General features: G+C 46.6%; 1 protein-coding gene across 2 annotated transcripts in view; it reads left to right on the top strand.

Moving 5' to 3' along the window:
- CNIH2 (cornichon family AMPA receptor auxiliary protein 2) overlaps positions 1 to 13,677 on the top strand; it is a 51,582-nt gene extending 37,905 nt beyond the window's left edge. Inside the window, exons 3-8 of one of the 2 annotated variants that reach the window (XM_081173416.1) lie at positions 2,817 to 2,864; positions 6,206 to 6,318; positions 7,631 to 7,774; positions 8,907 to 10,252; positions 11,375 to 12,927; positions 12,982 to 13,677. In XM_081173416.1, coding sequence (XP_081029542.1) covers positions 2,817 to 2,864; positions 6,206 to 6,318; positions 7,631 to 7,774; positions 8,907 to 8,934 — 333 coding nt within the window. In that variant the 3' untranslated portion in view covers positions 8,935 to 10,252; positions 11,375 to 12,927; positions 12,982 to 13,677. Of the gene's footprint in view, positions 1 to 2,816; positions 2,865 to 6,205; positions 6,319 to 7,630; positions 7,775 to 8,906; positions 12,928 to 12,981 lie in introns of both variants that reach the window. The other variant, XM_081173415.1, reaches the window with a different exon arrangement.
- The last annotated feature ends 4,326 nt before the right edge of the window (positions 13,678 to 18,003 follow it).

The raw sequence follows: 18,003 nt of genomic DNA, 5'->3' as shown, positions 1-18,003 counted from the left end.
AAGTATAAATAGTTTTGTTTGACCTCAATTTCTCTCCACGTGTCACAGGCACCAGAAGAGGAACTCACAGCGCAGGCCAAGGTTAATCTCCCGTCCCCTGTCCCATATCTCTCTTGGGATTCACCATGTGGCCTAAGGGGAGGGAAATTGGGATTTTGGCAAGTGGACAAAATGGCCTCATGAGCTAATTTGGACAGGTGGGTGGGGACGGCCAACTGCCAATCATTCCCGACGTCACAATGACACCGGGTTCAGTTTTTGTGCCTCAAGTGACTGTCGGGGCTCGGCAGAACCACATGCAAGTGGGACACCCAGCCAATATTTTGGGATGGGGGCCACGACCCTCACATGTGAATTACCTGACATTTGGAAGGTACACTGTTTGAGAGTTTGGCTCAGCAAAGCACCCCACAATCAGCTGTGGGGCAGGTAAAACAATGGCTCGGCCTAGAAAGGGTTTGCTGGTCCTGGCAATGAGCTGATTGGTGGCACCTGCAAAACCCTGCGCAAGAGGGCTTTTTGAAAAGGCCTCTGCAAGGCCCGACTATCAGTCTCGGCAGAGCCCCTTTCAAAGCACAAGACGGCAGGAACAGAACTGGCTCGAAGGAGAATGGCAGGGATCATGGGTCAGCGCCGAAGGGTGTCTCTGCGTGGAGCCACTGCTCTTGACCTCCCAAACGATGCGGGTCAGGATTTGAAGGGCTGCCACCAGGGCTTACAAAATAATTACCACCAATTAGTTAAAAAATACAATTTTGGGATTAAGGGGCTGCAAACCAGATAAGGACAGAGCGCTGGATAAATGCGATTTTTGAACGGTTCATTATCCCCGTTCGCTGACAGATTTATTCCCCACGCACCCAGAGGATTACACGGTGTGTTGCGTTTTGAGAAAAGCAACCCGATGGGCTGCCTGTTCACACTTCCGGTTCAGATTGCGGTGCTGGTGCCAGGATTCGGCCTCTGAGGGTCAGCAGCCTTGTCAGATTCCTATGTAGCATGGAGAACTTTGCATCTTTCGCTCCGGCAGTGGCAAGGAATAAATAGCTGGATCCGACTCTCTTCTTCTTTTTTTATTTTAAAAATGCCTGCTTTGGTTTGAAAAAAAATATTTTGTGCATGTTGGTTAGCCCCCCAAGAAGCTTTAGGGCTTCTTGTACAGTGGTACCTCGGGTTAATAACTTAATTCGCTCTGGAGGTCCGTTCTTAACCTGAAACTGTTCTTAACCTGAGGTACCACTTTAGCTAATGGGGCCTCCCACTGCCGCCGCGTGATTTCTGTTCTCATCCTGAGGTAAAGTTCTTAAACCGAGGTACTATTTCTGGGTTAGCGGAGTCTGTAACCTGAGGTACCACTGTATTTAGAAAGTGAAAAGGATAGTTGTATGTTGTTCTAAATTCCTTTGGGAGTAAAGGCAGCAGAAAAATATAATCCCTGTGGTCAGAGTGTCAGACTAGGACCTGGGAGACCAGGGTTCAGATTCCCACGTGGCCATGAAGCTCATGGGATCACCTTGGCAGCCTAGCCGACCTTACAGGGCTGTTGTGGGGATTAAATGAGGAGGAAGAGACCCACGTAACCCTCTTTGAGATCCTTGGAGAAAAAAGGTGGGATATAAGTGTGTGTGTGTGTGTGTGTGTGTGTGTGTACAGTGGTACCTCAGGTTAAGAACTTAATTCGTTTTGGAGGTCCGTTCTTAACCTGAAACTGTTCTTAACCTGAGGTACCACTTTAGCTAATGGGGTCTCCCGCTGCCACCACGCTGCCAGAGCACAATTTCTGTTCTCATCCTGAAGCAAAGTTCTTAACTCAAGGTACTACTTCTGGGTTAGCAGAGTCTGTAACCTGAAGCGTCTGTAACCCAAGGTACCACTGTATATATATCCCCTACTCTCAGTAGACCTAGTGATAGGAGTCTACTCTGAGTAAGACCAACATATATATATATATATAATATGTCACTTTTTACCCCCCCCCCATGAACTCTAAGCAACTTGTGGAAAACAAAGATAAAGAATAGATAAAAAGGAAGGATAAAACCACCCTAAAATGCTCATATTAAAAGTATTCCTGGAGATGCCAGGGATTGAACCTGCAACCTTCTGCATGTGAGGCAGAAGCTGTGGCGCTGAGTTATGGCCCACCCCCTAAAAATAGAGGAAGATTCCCCTTCTCATGGTTCTAGATGGGCTGGTTTAAAAAGGAGCCCAGGAAGCTGCGTTATACTGGGTCAGACCACTGGTCTTTCTAACTCAGTTTTGTTGACACTGACTGGCAGCCTCCTGACTTGGAGAGTTCCATGGGTTGAACCCGGGGCCTTCTGCAGGCAAAGCAGATGTTCTGCTGCTGAACCACGGCCACTCCCCACATGAGAAGGCTTTTGCAGGGCAATCTTAGCAGAAGCACAAAAACATTTAGGGGGGTGGGAAGACCAAAGGAATGGGGAACAGGAAATGACCCACGGCCCAATAAGGACTCATCAGCAGGCTCACTGGGTGTGGAATGCTGACTGTTGGGGGGTGGGAATGGAAATAGAGGAGGAACGGAATGGAGTATCCAGGAAACGGGCCAATCTGCCTGGTTAGCTGGCACCCACAGTAGGAGGACTTTGCGCTGCAACATTCTGTTGCTGTTCAACCCCCCCCTCCAACCTCCCCCTATACAAATCCTTACAGAGATATTTAATGTTCTCTGGTTACATCCCTGAGGATCCATCGACTCTCCCCCTATCCTCCCCCTCCTCCCTCCATCTTACCCAGTTGCTCCCCTAGTAGTTTGACTAGTGTTTATTTCATTTTTTTATTTCTGTACTTAGAGAGAGAGGTTGAAAAACATCGAACGCATCTGTTGCCTCTTGAGAAAGGTGAGTGCCTTTTTGCCTCTTTGTCTGCTGGTATCTTTCACCCTCATTTAACCTTTTCCCTTTGAGAACCCTATGACACACTCATCTCCCTGATGGGCAAACCTGTCAATTCCAGTTCCCCTTGGTTTCTCATCTTTCTGATGTTAAGGTCAGTCCTCCACATCAGTTTGTGATTCCCGCCCCCTCCCCCAAATTTCATGAAAATTCATCAGCAGTTTAGTGCAAATTTTCTTCTAATACACACATTTTTCTGTCCCATTTTGCTCAATATATCTATGCTCTTGCAAGCAGTTCTCCCTAAAACAGCCCATTTTTCTACGTTAGTTTCATTAATATATGCATTTATATGCACATGTTTTTTGCACTTTTGCCTACTATAAATGTTTTTGCAAAGCATGTTTTCCATAATGTTTGTATTTCCCCAGATATAATGCATTTTGTATGTTATTTTCATGTACACACACACACACCTCATTTTCAGCACCCCTTAAGGTAAAGGTAAAGGTAAAGGTAAAGGGACCTCTGACCATTAGGTCCAGTCGTGACCGACTCTGGGGTTGCGGTGCTTATTTCGCTTTATTGGCCAAGGGAGCCGGCGTACAGCTTCCGGGTCATGTGGCTAGCATGACTAAGCTGCTTCTGGCGAACCAGAGCAGCGCACGGAAACACCGTTTACCTTTCCGCCGGAGCGGTACCTATTTATCTACTTGCACTTTGACGTGTTTTTGAACTGCTAGGCTGGCAGGAGCAGGGACCGAGCAACGGGAGCTCACTCCGTTGTGGGGATTCGAACTGCCGACCTTCTGATCAGCAAATCCTAGGCTCTGTGGTTTAACCCACAGCGCCACCCGTGTCCCTTCGGCAACCCTTACCTTACCCTATAAAAAGCATTATTCAGACTAGCAGTTTGCATGACCCGCTAAGGAAGATAACAACACAATAAAATCCAAAACAATAACAATTAATTGCACAGCTATTCAAAATGTGATTAAAACTCTTTAGTTTAATTAATTCAACAAAATGGATGGGCTGGATTCAGTGATAACCAGCTTTCCAAAGTCTGGTAGTCGTTCACACCTCCAGTGCCCCTCTGCCACCCCCTTGCCTCTGAGCACCCTCCCCCAAGTAATCCCACCGCCTGCCAGATGGCGCCACTGCCCAATTTGGGAACCACTGTTGGCATTTTTCTACACATTGTTAAGAGAAATTCATGGCAAACCTTGGAGAGGTGCAAATTTCTAAGGCTGTGTTTTGGGCCACAAAATATTGGGAAGTATTAATTAGTGCAATTCAACTTTAAATGCAAACAGAGTCAAATTTCTACCCCCACCCCCGTCACACTCTGGGATGATCCTCCAAAGCATCTTTAACTCTGGCACCCAAGGGTGTCAGTTGACGAGCCATAACAGATGATCCAGAAACTCCAGCGGGTGCAGAATGCTGCGGTGAGACTCCTTACGGGGTCCTCACTGTGGGATCACATTCACCCGGTGCTATACCAGCTCCACTGGCTCCCGGTGGAGTACAGGATCAGGTTCAAGGTGCTGGTTTTAACTTTTAAAGCCCTGTACGGCTTAGGACCCGCGTACCTACGGGACCGCCTCTCCTGGTATGTCCCACGGAGGACCTTACGGTCTTCAAATAAAAACATCTTGGAGATCTTGGGCCAAAGGGAGGTTAGGCTGGCCTCAACCAGAGCAAGGGCTTTTTCGGCTGTGGCTCTGATCTGGTGGAACGCTCTGTCACAAGAGACTAGGGCCCTGCGGGACTTGACATCTTTCCCCAGGGCCTGCAAGACAAAGCTGTTCCACCAGGCCTTTGGCCAGGGCACAGCCTGACCCCCTCCTTTGGCAATCCTCACAGAACTCTAGCCAAATGGTTGCCATTAATTTGATTTGAACTGATTTTATAATGAACTGATTTTAGAATGTTGTATTATTTTTTTACTGTTGTTAGCTGCTCTGAGCCCGGCTTCGGCTGGGGAGGACGGGATATAAATAAAATGTTGTTGTTGTTGTTGTTGTTGTTGTTGTTGTTGTTGTTGTTGTTGTTGTTGTTGTTGTTGTTATTTGCTCCCACTTTACCATTCTCCCCCCTCTTTCTGATGTTCTTGATATGCATGCTGCTGTTTACGTATCCAAAACTGGGATAGCTCAGTCAGTAGAGCACAGGACTCCTGATCAAAGGGTTGTGGGTTTGAGCCCAACACTGGGCAGAAGATTCCTTCATTGCACAGCATCCTCGTACGTGACCCTCGTGGTCCCAACTCTACAGTTCTGTGACTCTGTGAAAACCGCCCCACCCATGCAACTAGGGGGTTATCAGCAGACATGTGGGAAGAAGCTAGAGCTTTGCAGGATTACAAAAAAAAAAGTTAGGACGAATACTCTAAAGGGGTGGTGAGCCCCCCAAAACTGTCTAGTGAGGACTGAGTATATTCAGTGGCTACAGAATGCTGACTGATGGGGGGGGGAGGTGGAAAAGAAAAAAAACATGGAAGGAGAATAGAATGTAGTGACTAGGGAATCTAGAATAGGGAGGGCAGTTCTCACTTGTCAAGCCCAAGGGCACACCTACACCCATTTAAAGCACTGTGATACCACATAATATTATTAATATTAATAATAATAATATTAATAGCAACAACAACATCTGGCTGGATTTCCCCAGCCACTCTGGGCGGCTTCCAACAGAATACAATAACCTATTAAACATTAAAAGGTTCCCTAAACAGGTCTGCCTTCAGATGTCTTCTAGAAGTCTGGTAGTCTCTTTGACATCTGATGGGAGGGCATTCCACAGGGCTGGTGCCACTACCAAGAAGGCCCTATGCCTGGTTCCCTGTAACTTGGCTTCTCACAGTGAGGGAACCGCCAGAAGGCCCTCGGAGCTGGACCTCAGTGTCCGGGCAGAAGATGATGATGGAGATGCTCCTTTAAGAGTCATGCCCTCCCCACAAAGAACCCTGAGAACTGTTGCTTGTTAAGGCTGCTGAGAGTTGTTAGGACACCCTTCCTAGAGCTACAATTCCCATAGTGGTTTAACAACCCACCCATCTTTCCAGAAGAGCTGTAGCAAAAGAAGGGTGACCGGGTGCCCTACTTTCCAGTTCTATGTTCGAAGGACTTCTCTGCTTGCAGGTCTTTAGGGTCTAAATCTGGTGGGCAGGGTGGGGGGAACAGGCTCGGGAAGATGGGAGTTGTAGTCCCAACAACATTTGTCGGACACCAGGTTTTGGGGGAGGCTGTTTTTAATAGGTTCTTTTATCTGCTGTGTGTTGCACTGAGTGCAATATGTGCCCAAAATAGCCTCCCTTTTTGACCAGAGGGTTTCTCTTGCAGCTCGTCGTTCCCGAATATTCCATCCATGGCCTTTTCTGCCTGATGTTTCTCTGTGCAGCTGAATGGGTGACTTTGGGACTTAATATCCCGCTGCTTTTCTACCACTTGTGGAGGTGAGGCTGAACACCAACACGGCCTAAACACACCCCAGTGCTTCCTTGCTGCAGTTCATGACAGGGAGATTGTAGCCTTCCACATGTTGTCGAACTGCAACTCCCTCCAGCCCTCGCCGTTGGACATCCTGGCTGGGGGAGGCGGGAATTGGAGGCCGGCAATATCTGGAGGTTCATCGTCCCTGGTTTACAGCACTGGGAAGTAGTTTAACACCAGAATCAATTTCTACAGCCGCCAGGAAGACACTCAAATCTTTCACTTCTGTTTTCAATTAACCACAGTTTAGTGTTACTGTACATCCAAACCGTAAACTGTGGTTATTTTTTTAACTTAGACTTGTTTGAAACAAGCCAGCTTCAGAGATCATAATTTGAATCTGGCTTATTTCAAGCAAACCACAGCCACGGTTTTGGCAGTTTCAGACAACACAAGATGAATTGCAATTAATTACAAATGGAAACTGTAGCCGATATATAACTTACGTTAAAAGAAAGGAAAGTTGGCTTATTCATTTTTTGAAATATAGCACCTGGATTCCAGGATTTATTGTGTTGGGTGCTGAACTGAAGTTTGGATGAAATTAAAAACAAAAATACACACACACATATACCATAAAACCTGACACAGGTTTTTAAATTGTGTTAGCTGTGAAACTTGACCTGTTTGCAAAACATAAATAAATAGCTTTAGGGGATCATCTCATTCCCTGCACTGGGACAAACCTGTAAGGATAGTTAGATTATAGTCTATTTCTGTACATCTCTGTAGGTTTGAAGTTGCAGCCCAGGAAATTGATGCTTATAGAAACTTGTGCAGGAGGATGCAGGAAGCAGGAGGGGAAGGAAGATTGCCCTTTGCCAGCAGAAATGAAATATTTAAATTGTATCATTAGACCATACCTGCGCCATGTTTCTGGGTCTGAGAAAGCAGGAAGCTGACGTATACCCAGACTATTAATCCCCCTAACTCACAATTATCTACTTTGGGGCCCTCCAAGTTGTTGGACTCCAACTTCCATCAGCTCCAGCCAGCATGGCCAACAGTTGAGAATCCCACAAGGTGACAGGTTTCCCACCCCTAGCCTTGGAGGAAAGGCAGGGTTAATTGTAGTAATAAATAATGCCTAACTGATCAGGGAACACCTTTTTTGCATATGTCTTATCAAGAGGTTTTCAATAAATGAATCTAAGCAATGAATTGGCTCAAATGTAGCAGATCTGCTTTAAGACAACCACCACCTCCACGAGATGGAAATTTAGGGAAGAGATTGGACATTTTCACTCACCTCTTTCCTCCCCACCTGCCCTCCAGGTACTTCCACCGCCCAGCAGATGGCTCAGAAGTGATGTACGACGCCGTCTCCATCATGAATGCCGATATCTTAAACTACTGTCAGAAAGAATCGTGGTGCAAACTGGCCTTTTACCTGGTGTCATTCTTCTATTACCTGTACAGGTGAGCTTCGTGTGGTCAGCTCTGATTTTAGAGAGAAGTTGGCGGGGGGGGGGGGGGTTTGCTGCAGACTCACTATGCACAATAACAATCTGCTGTATAGAGGATCTTTAGGGCACAATCTTTGAGATCCACGGGGCTGCAGATTTAACTGGGCTTTAGTAAAGGCAATCCTGTCTCTCCATTTCTGTGCAAATCCTTAAAATGAGAAGGTAGCACCAAAGGAGTTCTTATACAATGCTGCTATTTTAGAAATGGATGTTGCTGCTCTGTCCATTTGACGGGATACATCAGATAATCGCTGCTTCAAAAGCCTTTTCCACAAGCTCCACCCCAGCTTTTAACTTACAGTTCAGAAAAGCCTAATATCCCCACTGGGGATGAAATAAACTGCTTCCAAGGTCCACAGCTACCTGAAGAGGACAACACGGCTACTAAAAATATTTTTTAGGCAGAAATCTCATATTATTTTTATGCCACTGTAAGCATTGTCATTGTTACTGGTTCAGCTGTGTATAAGAAGTAGTCCAGTGTAGAATAAATACAGTTTTTAAAAATTGATTTCTAGTATTTATGGACCACTTTTCACCATAAATAGTCTCAAAGCAGTTTACAGATGAATCAATAAAATAACGCACCAGAGGTCTGGAACCCGTGACCCTCCAAATGTTGTTACTAAATGGGAAAGGGTCGAGGTAGCTCCATGCTCCTTATAAATCATTTTTTTAAAAAAATCATTTTTATTGATTTTCCAATAAAAAACATCCAATTAAATATCCAATCATAATACTTCAATAAAAAATTAAAAAAACTAAAATAAAAAAGATCAATTTATAGTCCAAATGGTATTTATTAATTTCTTGGGGCTCCCCACGGTCTGGATCTCTGGAGAGCATATCTCCACACCTTAGTCCTGCTTCTCCTTCTTCTATCCATATTTTCCACATCTCGATATTAACGCTTGGTAATTTTTGCTCCTTATTAATCCCAATGCGTAGTTTGTTTCTTAGCTACTATTATTATGAGGTTGGTGGGGTGGGGGGTGGGGAACCTGTGATCTTTGCTGTCTTCGTCCTGACTTTGGTGACGGCTTCTTCTTCTCCTTCCTTTCTTGCTCCACGTTCCTGCTTTCCAGTATGGTTTATACGCTGGTGAGTTTCTAACAGACACCCTTTGCAGGGTGGGGGACGCCCACCTCACCTGGACTACGAAGTTAACGTGCCAAGACTGTGTGGCGGGGTGGGACGGACCCATGCCAGGCCCGAGGGCCCCCCACCCCACTCCCATGTCCGAAGCCAATTCACGCTGCAAGACTGTCCTTTTCCTGGCTGCCTTGGACAATGATACTCTGCTGCCTCATACCAGATAGGGGGGCCTGCCGTACCACCACCACCACCACCAAACCCCCCCAGCCCCAGAAATAACGACCGCCGGCTCTATATTTTGGAAAAGGAAGCTGGAGCCGGCCTCTCCGCTGATGGACCTCCCCGTTGCAAGGAGCTCATTGAGGGAGGGCTGCAGCCGGAATGGAGTTTTCGGTTGAGGGGTCCAGACCGTATTGGGGTGCAGGGCACTATGTGTAAAGCAGAACTAGGGTCTCTCTCCAGCTGCATTTATCTCCAGCTCTCGCTGGACAGGGAACCTTTTGTGTGTATGTGTGTGTTCTTCTACTGCTTTGGGATATTTATATATTAAAAAAAATAAATCTGGGGAGAAGGTGTGTGTGTGGTTCACCCCACTCCCCAACTTCTTTCCACGGCCCCAGCTCCTGGGGAGGTGTTCCTCGAGATATAGTTGAATGTCGCGTCCCCCCGCCTTATTTTTTTTGGTAGGTTTGGTGACGGTAACAACTTCTCCACAGTGGAAGGAAGGAGGAGGGCTGGAGAGGCGAGGGAAAGCCTCAGCAAAACCGCAGTGGCAAGGTTGGGCGGCCATTTTGTCACCCTTGCTAGTGGAGGAGATTCAGGGAGGGGGTTCGGAGGGGAAAGCCCCCCTCCCCAATTCTTCTGCTTTTGTTTCCCCTCCTCTTGCTCCAACAAGAGCAATCAGTCTGCTATGGGAAGCGGTTATTCAGCAAGCGCAGTTTCCCTTTTCTTCTCCTTTATTTCCTTCTGAATTGAATTGCTGAATGTTGTCAGATGGGGAAGGGATGCTGTGACTGGAAGTCGTGGAGGCACTCTGTTGTCATGGCAACTCGTGGGCCTATCTTCCCCGCTGGCGCTTTTCCTTTTTGGTACAACTCCTGGCTTTTCTGGGAGGGGAGTGAGAGGCCTCCCTTTCATGGGAGACGGACCCTGGTTTTATTTTTATTTTTTGGTAGGGCCAGAAATCACTCCCTGCCTGAAACGCTTGAGCTTCTGCAAGCCAGTGTTGACAATACTGAGCTAGATGGATGGTGGTCTGATTCAGTCTAAGGCAGCGTCTTTTTTAAAACCAGGCCTTTCCATGAGGACTGGAATCTTCCTTTATTTTAGGGGATAGGTCCCAAAACTCACATAGCCCACAAGTGTCCTGGGAAAAGCCGAGAAAGTGGCGGCCATTTTGTTTGGCGTGATTTTGCGACACAGTTTCTCCCCTGAAAAAGTGTGGAACCACAGTGCAAAATATGTGCAAGATCACAGCAACCCCAATGGCTGCCGTGTTCTCGTGATTAAAAAAAAGGGTGGCATCCTGGATTTTGACTTCATGGTGCTGGAGGGTATGAAATCAGTGGCATAACATCTGCCTTGCGTTCAGAAGGTTCTGCCACCACTTGCCCCTAAAGGCAGATGTTGATAAATCCAAAATAAGAATCTATATAAGAAAAAAATAGACCTGCTGGGCCAGACCCCATGTTCTTCTTAATCCAGCATCCCAAACAGTGACTAGCCAGATGCTTTATGGGAAGCAGGGCTAGAAAGGAAAGGGCCTTCTCATCTTGCTTGCCCTCAGCTTATGCTAACTGCTCCTGAACATGGAGGCTCCATTACCTATCCTAGCTGACAGCTGTTGATAGACTTATACCCCCACCCCCTTCAAGAATGTGCCTCGTCCTTTTCTAAAAGCCATCTGAAGAGAAAGCCCACATGAGCCAGGAAGGACCATAACTCAGTGGGAGAGCATCTGCTTTGCATGCAGAAAGTCTCAGGTTCGAGTCCTGGCAGCTCCAGGTAGGGCTCCTGTCAGAGGCAGCTGCTGCCAGTCAGTGTGTACAACACTAAGCTAAGATGAACCCATGGTCCGGCTTCCTCTGTTCCTAAAGGCCCTCACTGTGTCTTGAATTGAAAATCAATTCGGCATTTTTTAAAACAAGCCTTTTGAATGTTTGTTTTTGTTGATTGTGCTTAAGAGTCCACTTTGCAATAAAAACGGCTTACAGACAGTAAAATCCACATCCAAAACTTAACTGATCCACATAAGGGACACTGCAGAAAAAGCAGATAAGTGGCTGGGTACAAATAATAAAATTATTGTTATTGTTATGATGCTGATGATTATTAGGAGTCAGTTTAAAAGAAGTGTAATTAAATGAAAAATATAAACAGTAAGCAGCAGAGAAAAACCAGCCCAGTAGTCCTCAGCACTTATTTAAGTGAAAAAGGGGGGCGGGCTGCCTATTGATAGGGCCAAAACTCACATATCCCACAAGTGTCCCGGGGAAAACGGGGACATCCAGTTTTTTAATCTGGAGAAAGTGGCAGCCAGTTTGGTTGGCGCGATTTTGCGACACAATTTCTCCCCCGAAAAAGTGTGAGATGTGTGCAAGATCAATGATATCCAGATATTATTTTTTGTAAAATATCTAAAACTTTTAATGAATAATCATTTAAACCAGGCTTTTTCCTGGTTTTTAATACCCTAGTCCTTGAAGCTGTTTTTCTACCCTAAAAATTCCAAAAATAATAATGATAAAAAATAGTCACCCTTAGGCACTACTGAAATTATTGAGATTTATACACAAATAATTTCTTCTGGATTGAGGTCTGAACATGGTAATTATTCTTACTCTTACCTCTTAGTCTAAGATGCTCACGCACAAAATATATATGGTGTGTGGGTGTGTGTGTACACACACACACGTATGGAAAATATTTTCCCTCAAACAAGTAATGATATTTGTAATCACCGAGAGGTGAAAATAGCAGAACCAAAGCTGGGTGTTACATCGTCTGTCAGGCCAGTTTGTTGCCCAGCCCAGAGGTACTGCAATACACCATCTTATTTATTTTTTTCATTAAAAAATTATATACCGCTTGATTGTTAAAAAGAAAAAAGAAAAACCTCAAAAGCAGTTTAGAGAAAGAAGAAAACAACAAAATGCTTAGCAAAAAAATAAAAATATTTTCAAACAAATTATTGAAAATCAACAATAAGATAAAACCCAGATTAAAGGTCAGCATTTCTACACATCTGGGTAGGCTTGCCTAAACAAAAACGTTTTTAGCAGGTACCAAAAAGGGTGCCTGGATGCTAATAGGCAGGGAATTCCAAAGCATGGGTGCTGGCACACTTAAATACCGACTTCATACAAATGTGGAATGAGCATTATGTGGCACATTTGGAGCTGTCAAGTGGGCATATATGGGGCAAGGCCACCTTGCAAGTAATTTTGATGGATTGATTCAATTTCTTACCCATCCTTCACCCTCAGTAAGGTCCCAGGGGCAGGTTACAGCAATACAGTTGTAAAAAAACAAACAAACAGATAAAGCAGTTAACAATCAAAACTGTTCCCAATAGAGCAGAACAGTAGAAATCCAACAAAACGAAATACCTTTAACTGCTAAAGGTCGGGGTACAGAGGTGCTTCTCCTGCATACGGCAGAAGCTGTGCAGTGACAATGCCATATACACACCCCTCTCTGTGCAGAGGGAGGCCCAGCCATTCAGGGAGCTGTCACAGAGCAAGCCCTCTCCCAAGAGGTCATTTCCTGAACTGCCGAAATAGCCTCCCCTGCCCCCCCCCCCCCGGTAGATCTGTAAACCCAAGAAAGTTGGTAGGGATGGAAATGCCCTTTCAAATCCATGTATTTATGTGTGAGTTTTGATTACTGATCTGGATACCCTCTCCATCAAATCCCACATAAATTTCTCTCTCTCTCTCTCTCTCTCTCTCTCTCTCTCTCTCTCTCTCTCTCTCTCTCTGTGTGTGTGTGTATGTGTGTGTGTGTGTGTGTGTGTGTGTGAGAGAGAGAGAGAGAGAGAGAGAGAGAGAGAGAGAGAGAGAGAAGGCTGTGAAAGGCACTCTGTGCGTTCTCAGAGGCTCCTCCTGCCGGCATTATTTACAGCGCACGGAAACTTGGATGGAAGTCCTGGGCTTAGGGGATGCCAATTCAGCAGTTTTTTTTATAAAAAAAATAATCTTTTTAAAAAACAAAACCCAAACCCAACCTGGCCTGCTCCTGTGATTTTTATTTATTTATCAAACGCTTGACCTTCAGAAACCAGCAGGGGGTGTGTGTTCCAGAACATGTTGATGAGTATTATCATTTCTTAACATTTGTAGTTCAAGTTGGGTTTTCGGAGCAATTGTCACTTAATTATGTTTCTCGGGACCTGGTTAAATTTTGTGTGTGTGATATAACCCTATGACAACCTGCTTTCTATTTGGATTTTCTTGCCTTGACGGTGTCCTCTTAGCTCGTTAGGGGAGAAGTGTTTTTGTCTGGATCCAGCCTGCTTATGATGCGTCCAGTTTAGGGGTGGTCAAAACAGAAACAAATGGGACAGACCGCAAATGAAATCTGGAAAGTCTGGTCCTAGAGGATTTGGGGTGGTGGTGGTGGGAACGGTCACCTCACCGTGGTACTATTGATTCCTAAGCCCCTTCCCTTCCTTGCGCTCTTTTTTAAAACTGATGACCCCCCCTCCCCAGGGGACTGTTGTATAAAGAAATTCTGTTGGAAATAAAAAAAGAAACGATTTGACTGTGGCTGGTGAATAGTCCCATTATCCTGATATATTGGGGGGGGGGGGCCTCAGGCACACCACATTTCCCTCCCAGGGTTAGAAACTCATAAATATAAGCTAGGCACCAAATGGATTCTTAAACCAAGGTTACAGTCGCCAAAGCGGAATGTTTAGTTGGCATTTGGGGGCAAGCAAGATGGGATGCGGGTGGCGCTGTGGGTTAAACCACAGAGCCTAGGGCTTGCTGATCAGAAGGTCGGCGGTTCGAATCCCCACGACGGAGTGAGCTCCCGTTGCTCGGTCCCTGCTCCTGCCAACCTAGCAGTTCAAAAGCACGTCAAAGTGCAAGTAGATAAATAGGTACCACTCCAGGGGGAAGGTAAATGGTGTTTCCGTGCGCTGCTCTGGTTCGCCAGAAGCGGCTTAGTCATGCTGGCCACGTGACCAGCTGTATGCCGGCTCCCTCGGCCAATAAAGCGAGATGAGCGCCGCAACCCCAGAGTCGGCCACGACTGGACCTAATGGTCAGGGGTCCCTTTACCTTTTTAAGATGGCGCCAAAGTCTTATTTTTCAAATGATGGACTGGCGCATTCTCAGTTAAACATCTGGCTAGTTCAGATGACAATCTTGAGCTCAGTTAATTTCTTTTAAATTAACTGGCGCATTCTCAGTTAATTTAAAAGAAGAAAAGTTCCTTGACCTAGGGAATAATATATATTAGCCTATTCCGACCTCTTTTTCTTAATGGTGACATGAACCATTCACAATGTAAGAATATTCTTCACAACTGTGAGCAGGGCAGTGGGATGGGGTATGTGAAGCGACAACAATTCACTATCACATTGTTCACTGCCCTTGGCTCAGGCTGCACAGGAAAATAATTTTGGTTCCTGAAATTCATTTCAATTGTGCAGATAACTGATAGAATTCTACAGGACGGGGTATTAGTGTGAAAGCAGTTCAAGGATCCCCAGACTTTCACCTCCAGATGGTGAAGATGTCAGGCACCATCCTGGCCGTTGGTCAATGCAAAATGTGCCTGGCTAATTTCAAACACTGTTTCCTCCTCTAAAGTGGTTTGCCAACTGACCAGGAAAAGACCAGCCAGGCCTGCTTATGTGTAGTGAAAGCACCCGCTTGATCAGTTTTCCACGGCAACCAGCTTTTATATCCAGGCTGGGGAAACTGCAACCCTCAGTCCCCAGGGAGCACGGCTGCTGTGAGTTGTAGCCAAGCAACAGCTGAAGGGTCAGAGGTTGCCCTTCGCTGCTCTGCAGTTATGTCCCAACTCACAACGCCAAATGTGCCTCCCTGTACAAGGAAAAGCTGGACCAGGCGAAAAAGGGGCCGCATCCTGTTCTCACAGTGGCCAACCAATGGGAAGCCCATAAGTGGAAGTCGAGTGCATCAGCCTCTCCCTTCTGCATGCAAAGCATTGTGCCTTACCACCAACCAGTGCGCTTAAATGCTCAGATGCGCTTAAGCTACATTTCGTTTGGGAGAAAGGATTACAGAGGGAAGGCAAAGGGCTTAATAGAAAAAATTGAGTTTTGAGAAGCGATTTGGAAGAAAACAAAGAGGGAAAGATGGAGCCCTGCTGAGTCAGACCACAAGGCCTCCCTCTCTAATCCAGCAACACACTTCCTATAGTGGAGCGAAACTCCAGAAGGAAACCATCAGGCAGGACCTTCAGTGCAATCGCCTCCTTCTTATATTCAACCCTGGTTAGAGGCTGGATGAATTTAAGGCTGTTTGGGACAGAGGTAGGGATCCTTTAGCACACCAACTGTTGGTGGACTACAACTCCCATCATCTCCCATTGGCCACACTCGCTGCAGCTGGCGGGAATTGCGGTCCAACAACAGGACCTCACCTGTCCTTTAGGATGTCCCAGCACCTGTTTGAGGTGGCCTCATTCACTATGGATCTGGTCCTCCAAGTTGTTGAGCTCCAACTCCCATCAACCCCAGCCAGTGTGGCCAATGGTCAGATGATGGGAGCTGGAGTACACCAAGACTTGGAAGGCCACACGCTCCCTACCCCGTCCCTGCTATAGGGCGTCAGAGGCTGTTACTGTTCTCACCTGAGCAATTCACAGATGTATCCCACGGAGCCTGAGCCATCCGCAGCTGGATTCCTCTTGAAATAGCAACGCTTTCTCGAAAAGCGGCAGTCCCGGCAGAATTTCCCTCCCCAGAGGAGCCAGTCAAGCTGGAAACATCCTCTGCCTCCTGGTCGTTCCTTTTTCTGTAGCGGTGCAGAGGCCTCTTGCTTGATTTGAAACTAATGCGCAAATTGATTCCGTCCAGCCAGGTGAGTCCCTCTTCTCCCATGTTCACGGAACCCAGATGCTTTGCCCCAGGGCGGAATAAGTCCCGCTGTTCCACACACACAACCCAAAAGTGCACCTGGTCTCCTGTGACTAGCAGCGACAATGAAGGACTGCAGCTGGGCCCTTTTGTGTGCAACAGCCTCTCTCTCTGGATGCGGAACAGAGGGGGAAAGGAATTGGTTTTCTGTTAGTTCCACAGGCCTGGCATTCAGCAACAATTGGAGAATTAATGGTGAGCTGCGCTGTCGTTTTGCAGCAGCAGTTATTGTGTTGGGAGGTGAGTGGCCCTCAGCTTGTTTTTAAACAGCAAACCTGTGTCCACTGACTGAGAGACCGTTCCCTAAATAAAAGAAAACACACATATGGTTTTTGTGACCTGCATTCTGTGACAAGAGGGCAAATGACCAACGGCTCCCGAGGATCTAAGCTTGTAAAGGTGCAGGATCTGTCCCCGAGCATTGCCTCTTATCGAAAGAATCCTAGGCTGCTGTCTGCCTGCAAAACCCAGCACAGAGTGGGGTCAGCTGTTAGACTGCGTCTGAGAATATTCTGGGGGAGAGGGGTGAAATGTGTATGCGTGTTTTGTATAGGCACAGTTTATAAGAAGTACTGTGAATGGGGTGTCTGCAAGAGGGAGGGAAGACAGGACACATAGAGACGCTATTGCACACACAAACAGCCGCCCCCACATCCACGAATGTGTGCAGATCTCCACTTGCAGGCTGCAAAAAAATGTAATCTGAAGCCGTTTGAAGGCTGTCAGCAGACCCATCTCTCCATCCTTCCACACTTCCCCTCCCTCTCCCCCTTAACCTTCTGCTTGCGAGGCTAAACATAGCCAGTTCTTTTCAGTCTTCCTTTCTCCTCTTGTTGCTTAGGATTTTTTCCCCTTCTTCTGCCTCAAGCCAAAAGTGTAATTGTGCTCCATGATTTGGTTTCATGATTCATTTTAAATGCCGTGCTAACTGTTCTGCGTCCCCTGCATACATTGGGGACAGAAGTGCCTTTGTGAGAAGGGGGTGATGTTCTGAACTGGGGAGCAGTGGGGGGCAGTCAATGGCCACCAAACTGGATGGCTTTAAAAGATTAAACCAATCCATGGCTGGAGCCAGTGCATGCTGGCATAGTGGTTAGAGCAGGCATAGGCAAACTCAGCCCTCCAGATGTTTTGAGACTACAATTCCCATCGTCTCTGACCACTGGTCCTGTTAGCTAGGGATGATGGGAGTTGTAGTCCCAAAACATCTGGAGGGCCTAGTTTGCCTATGCCTGGTGTTGGGACTAGGAGAGACTAGGGGTCAAATTCCCCACTCTGCCACGAATGAAGCTCACACTGGGGGTGACCTTGGGCCAGCCACTGTCTCTCAGCCTAACCTACTTCACAGGGTATTTATGGAAGAGAGAACCATAAAGGGGGGAAATATGGTAAGATACAAATGCAATCAGTAATGACAACTATAAATACCAGTTGCTGGAAACCACAGGAGAGAGTTGCTGATACTCTCTTGCGATTTGGATCCATTGGTTCCAGTCCTGCCCTCTAGGGAGCAGCAGGAAACACTCTTCCTCCATCTTCCAATGTGACAGCCCTTTAGATATTTGAATATGGCTATCGTGTCACCTCCCAGCTTTCTCTTCCCCAGGCTAAACATACCCAACTCCTTCCACCGTTCCAGCAGGGCTGTCTGTACGCCTGTTGCACCCCTGCTTTCTCTCCCGACTTCATTAGCAATGCCACAAACGTGCTGCCTCTGCCCACACAAGCAGTGCCCACCCTCCCCGTTGCTTTCTGCGCTCGTGGACCGAAGAAACAGCCACTGCGCGAAATCAAAAATTAAAGAGGTTTTGAATTTCTGCCTCAGAGCACCTGGCATTTGAGATGCAAAGGGTGAAGCCCTGGGCCTGGGAGTTCGGAAGGGAAGGGAGTGTATGGAAAAGAGGCTTTGCGCAGATTAAATCCTTACACCGCAGTTTCGCATTGCAAGTTCTGCAGCCTCCGAAGGGCTGCGT

This window comes from Podarcis bocagei, assembly GCF_964188305.1.
Source record: "Podarcis bocagei genome assembly, chromosome: 16".
Taxonomy (NCBI): Eukaryota; Metazoa; Chordata; class Lepidosauria; order Squamata; family Lacertidae; genus Podarcis; species Podarcis bocagei.
This window is presented reverse-complemented; position numbering and strand designations above follow the sequence as displayed.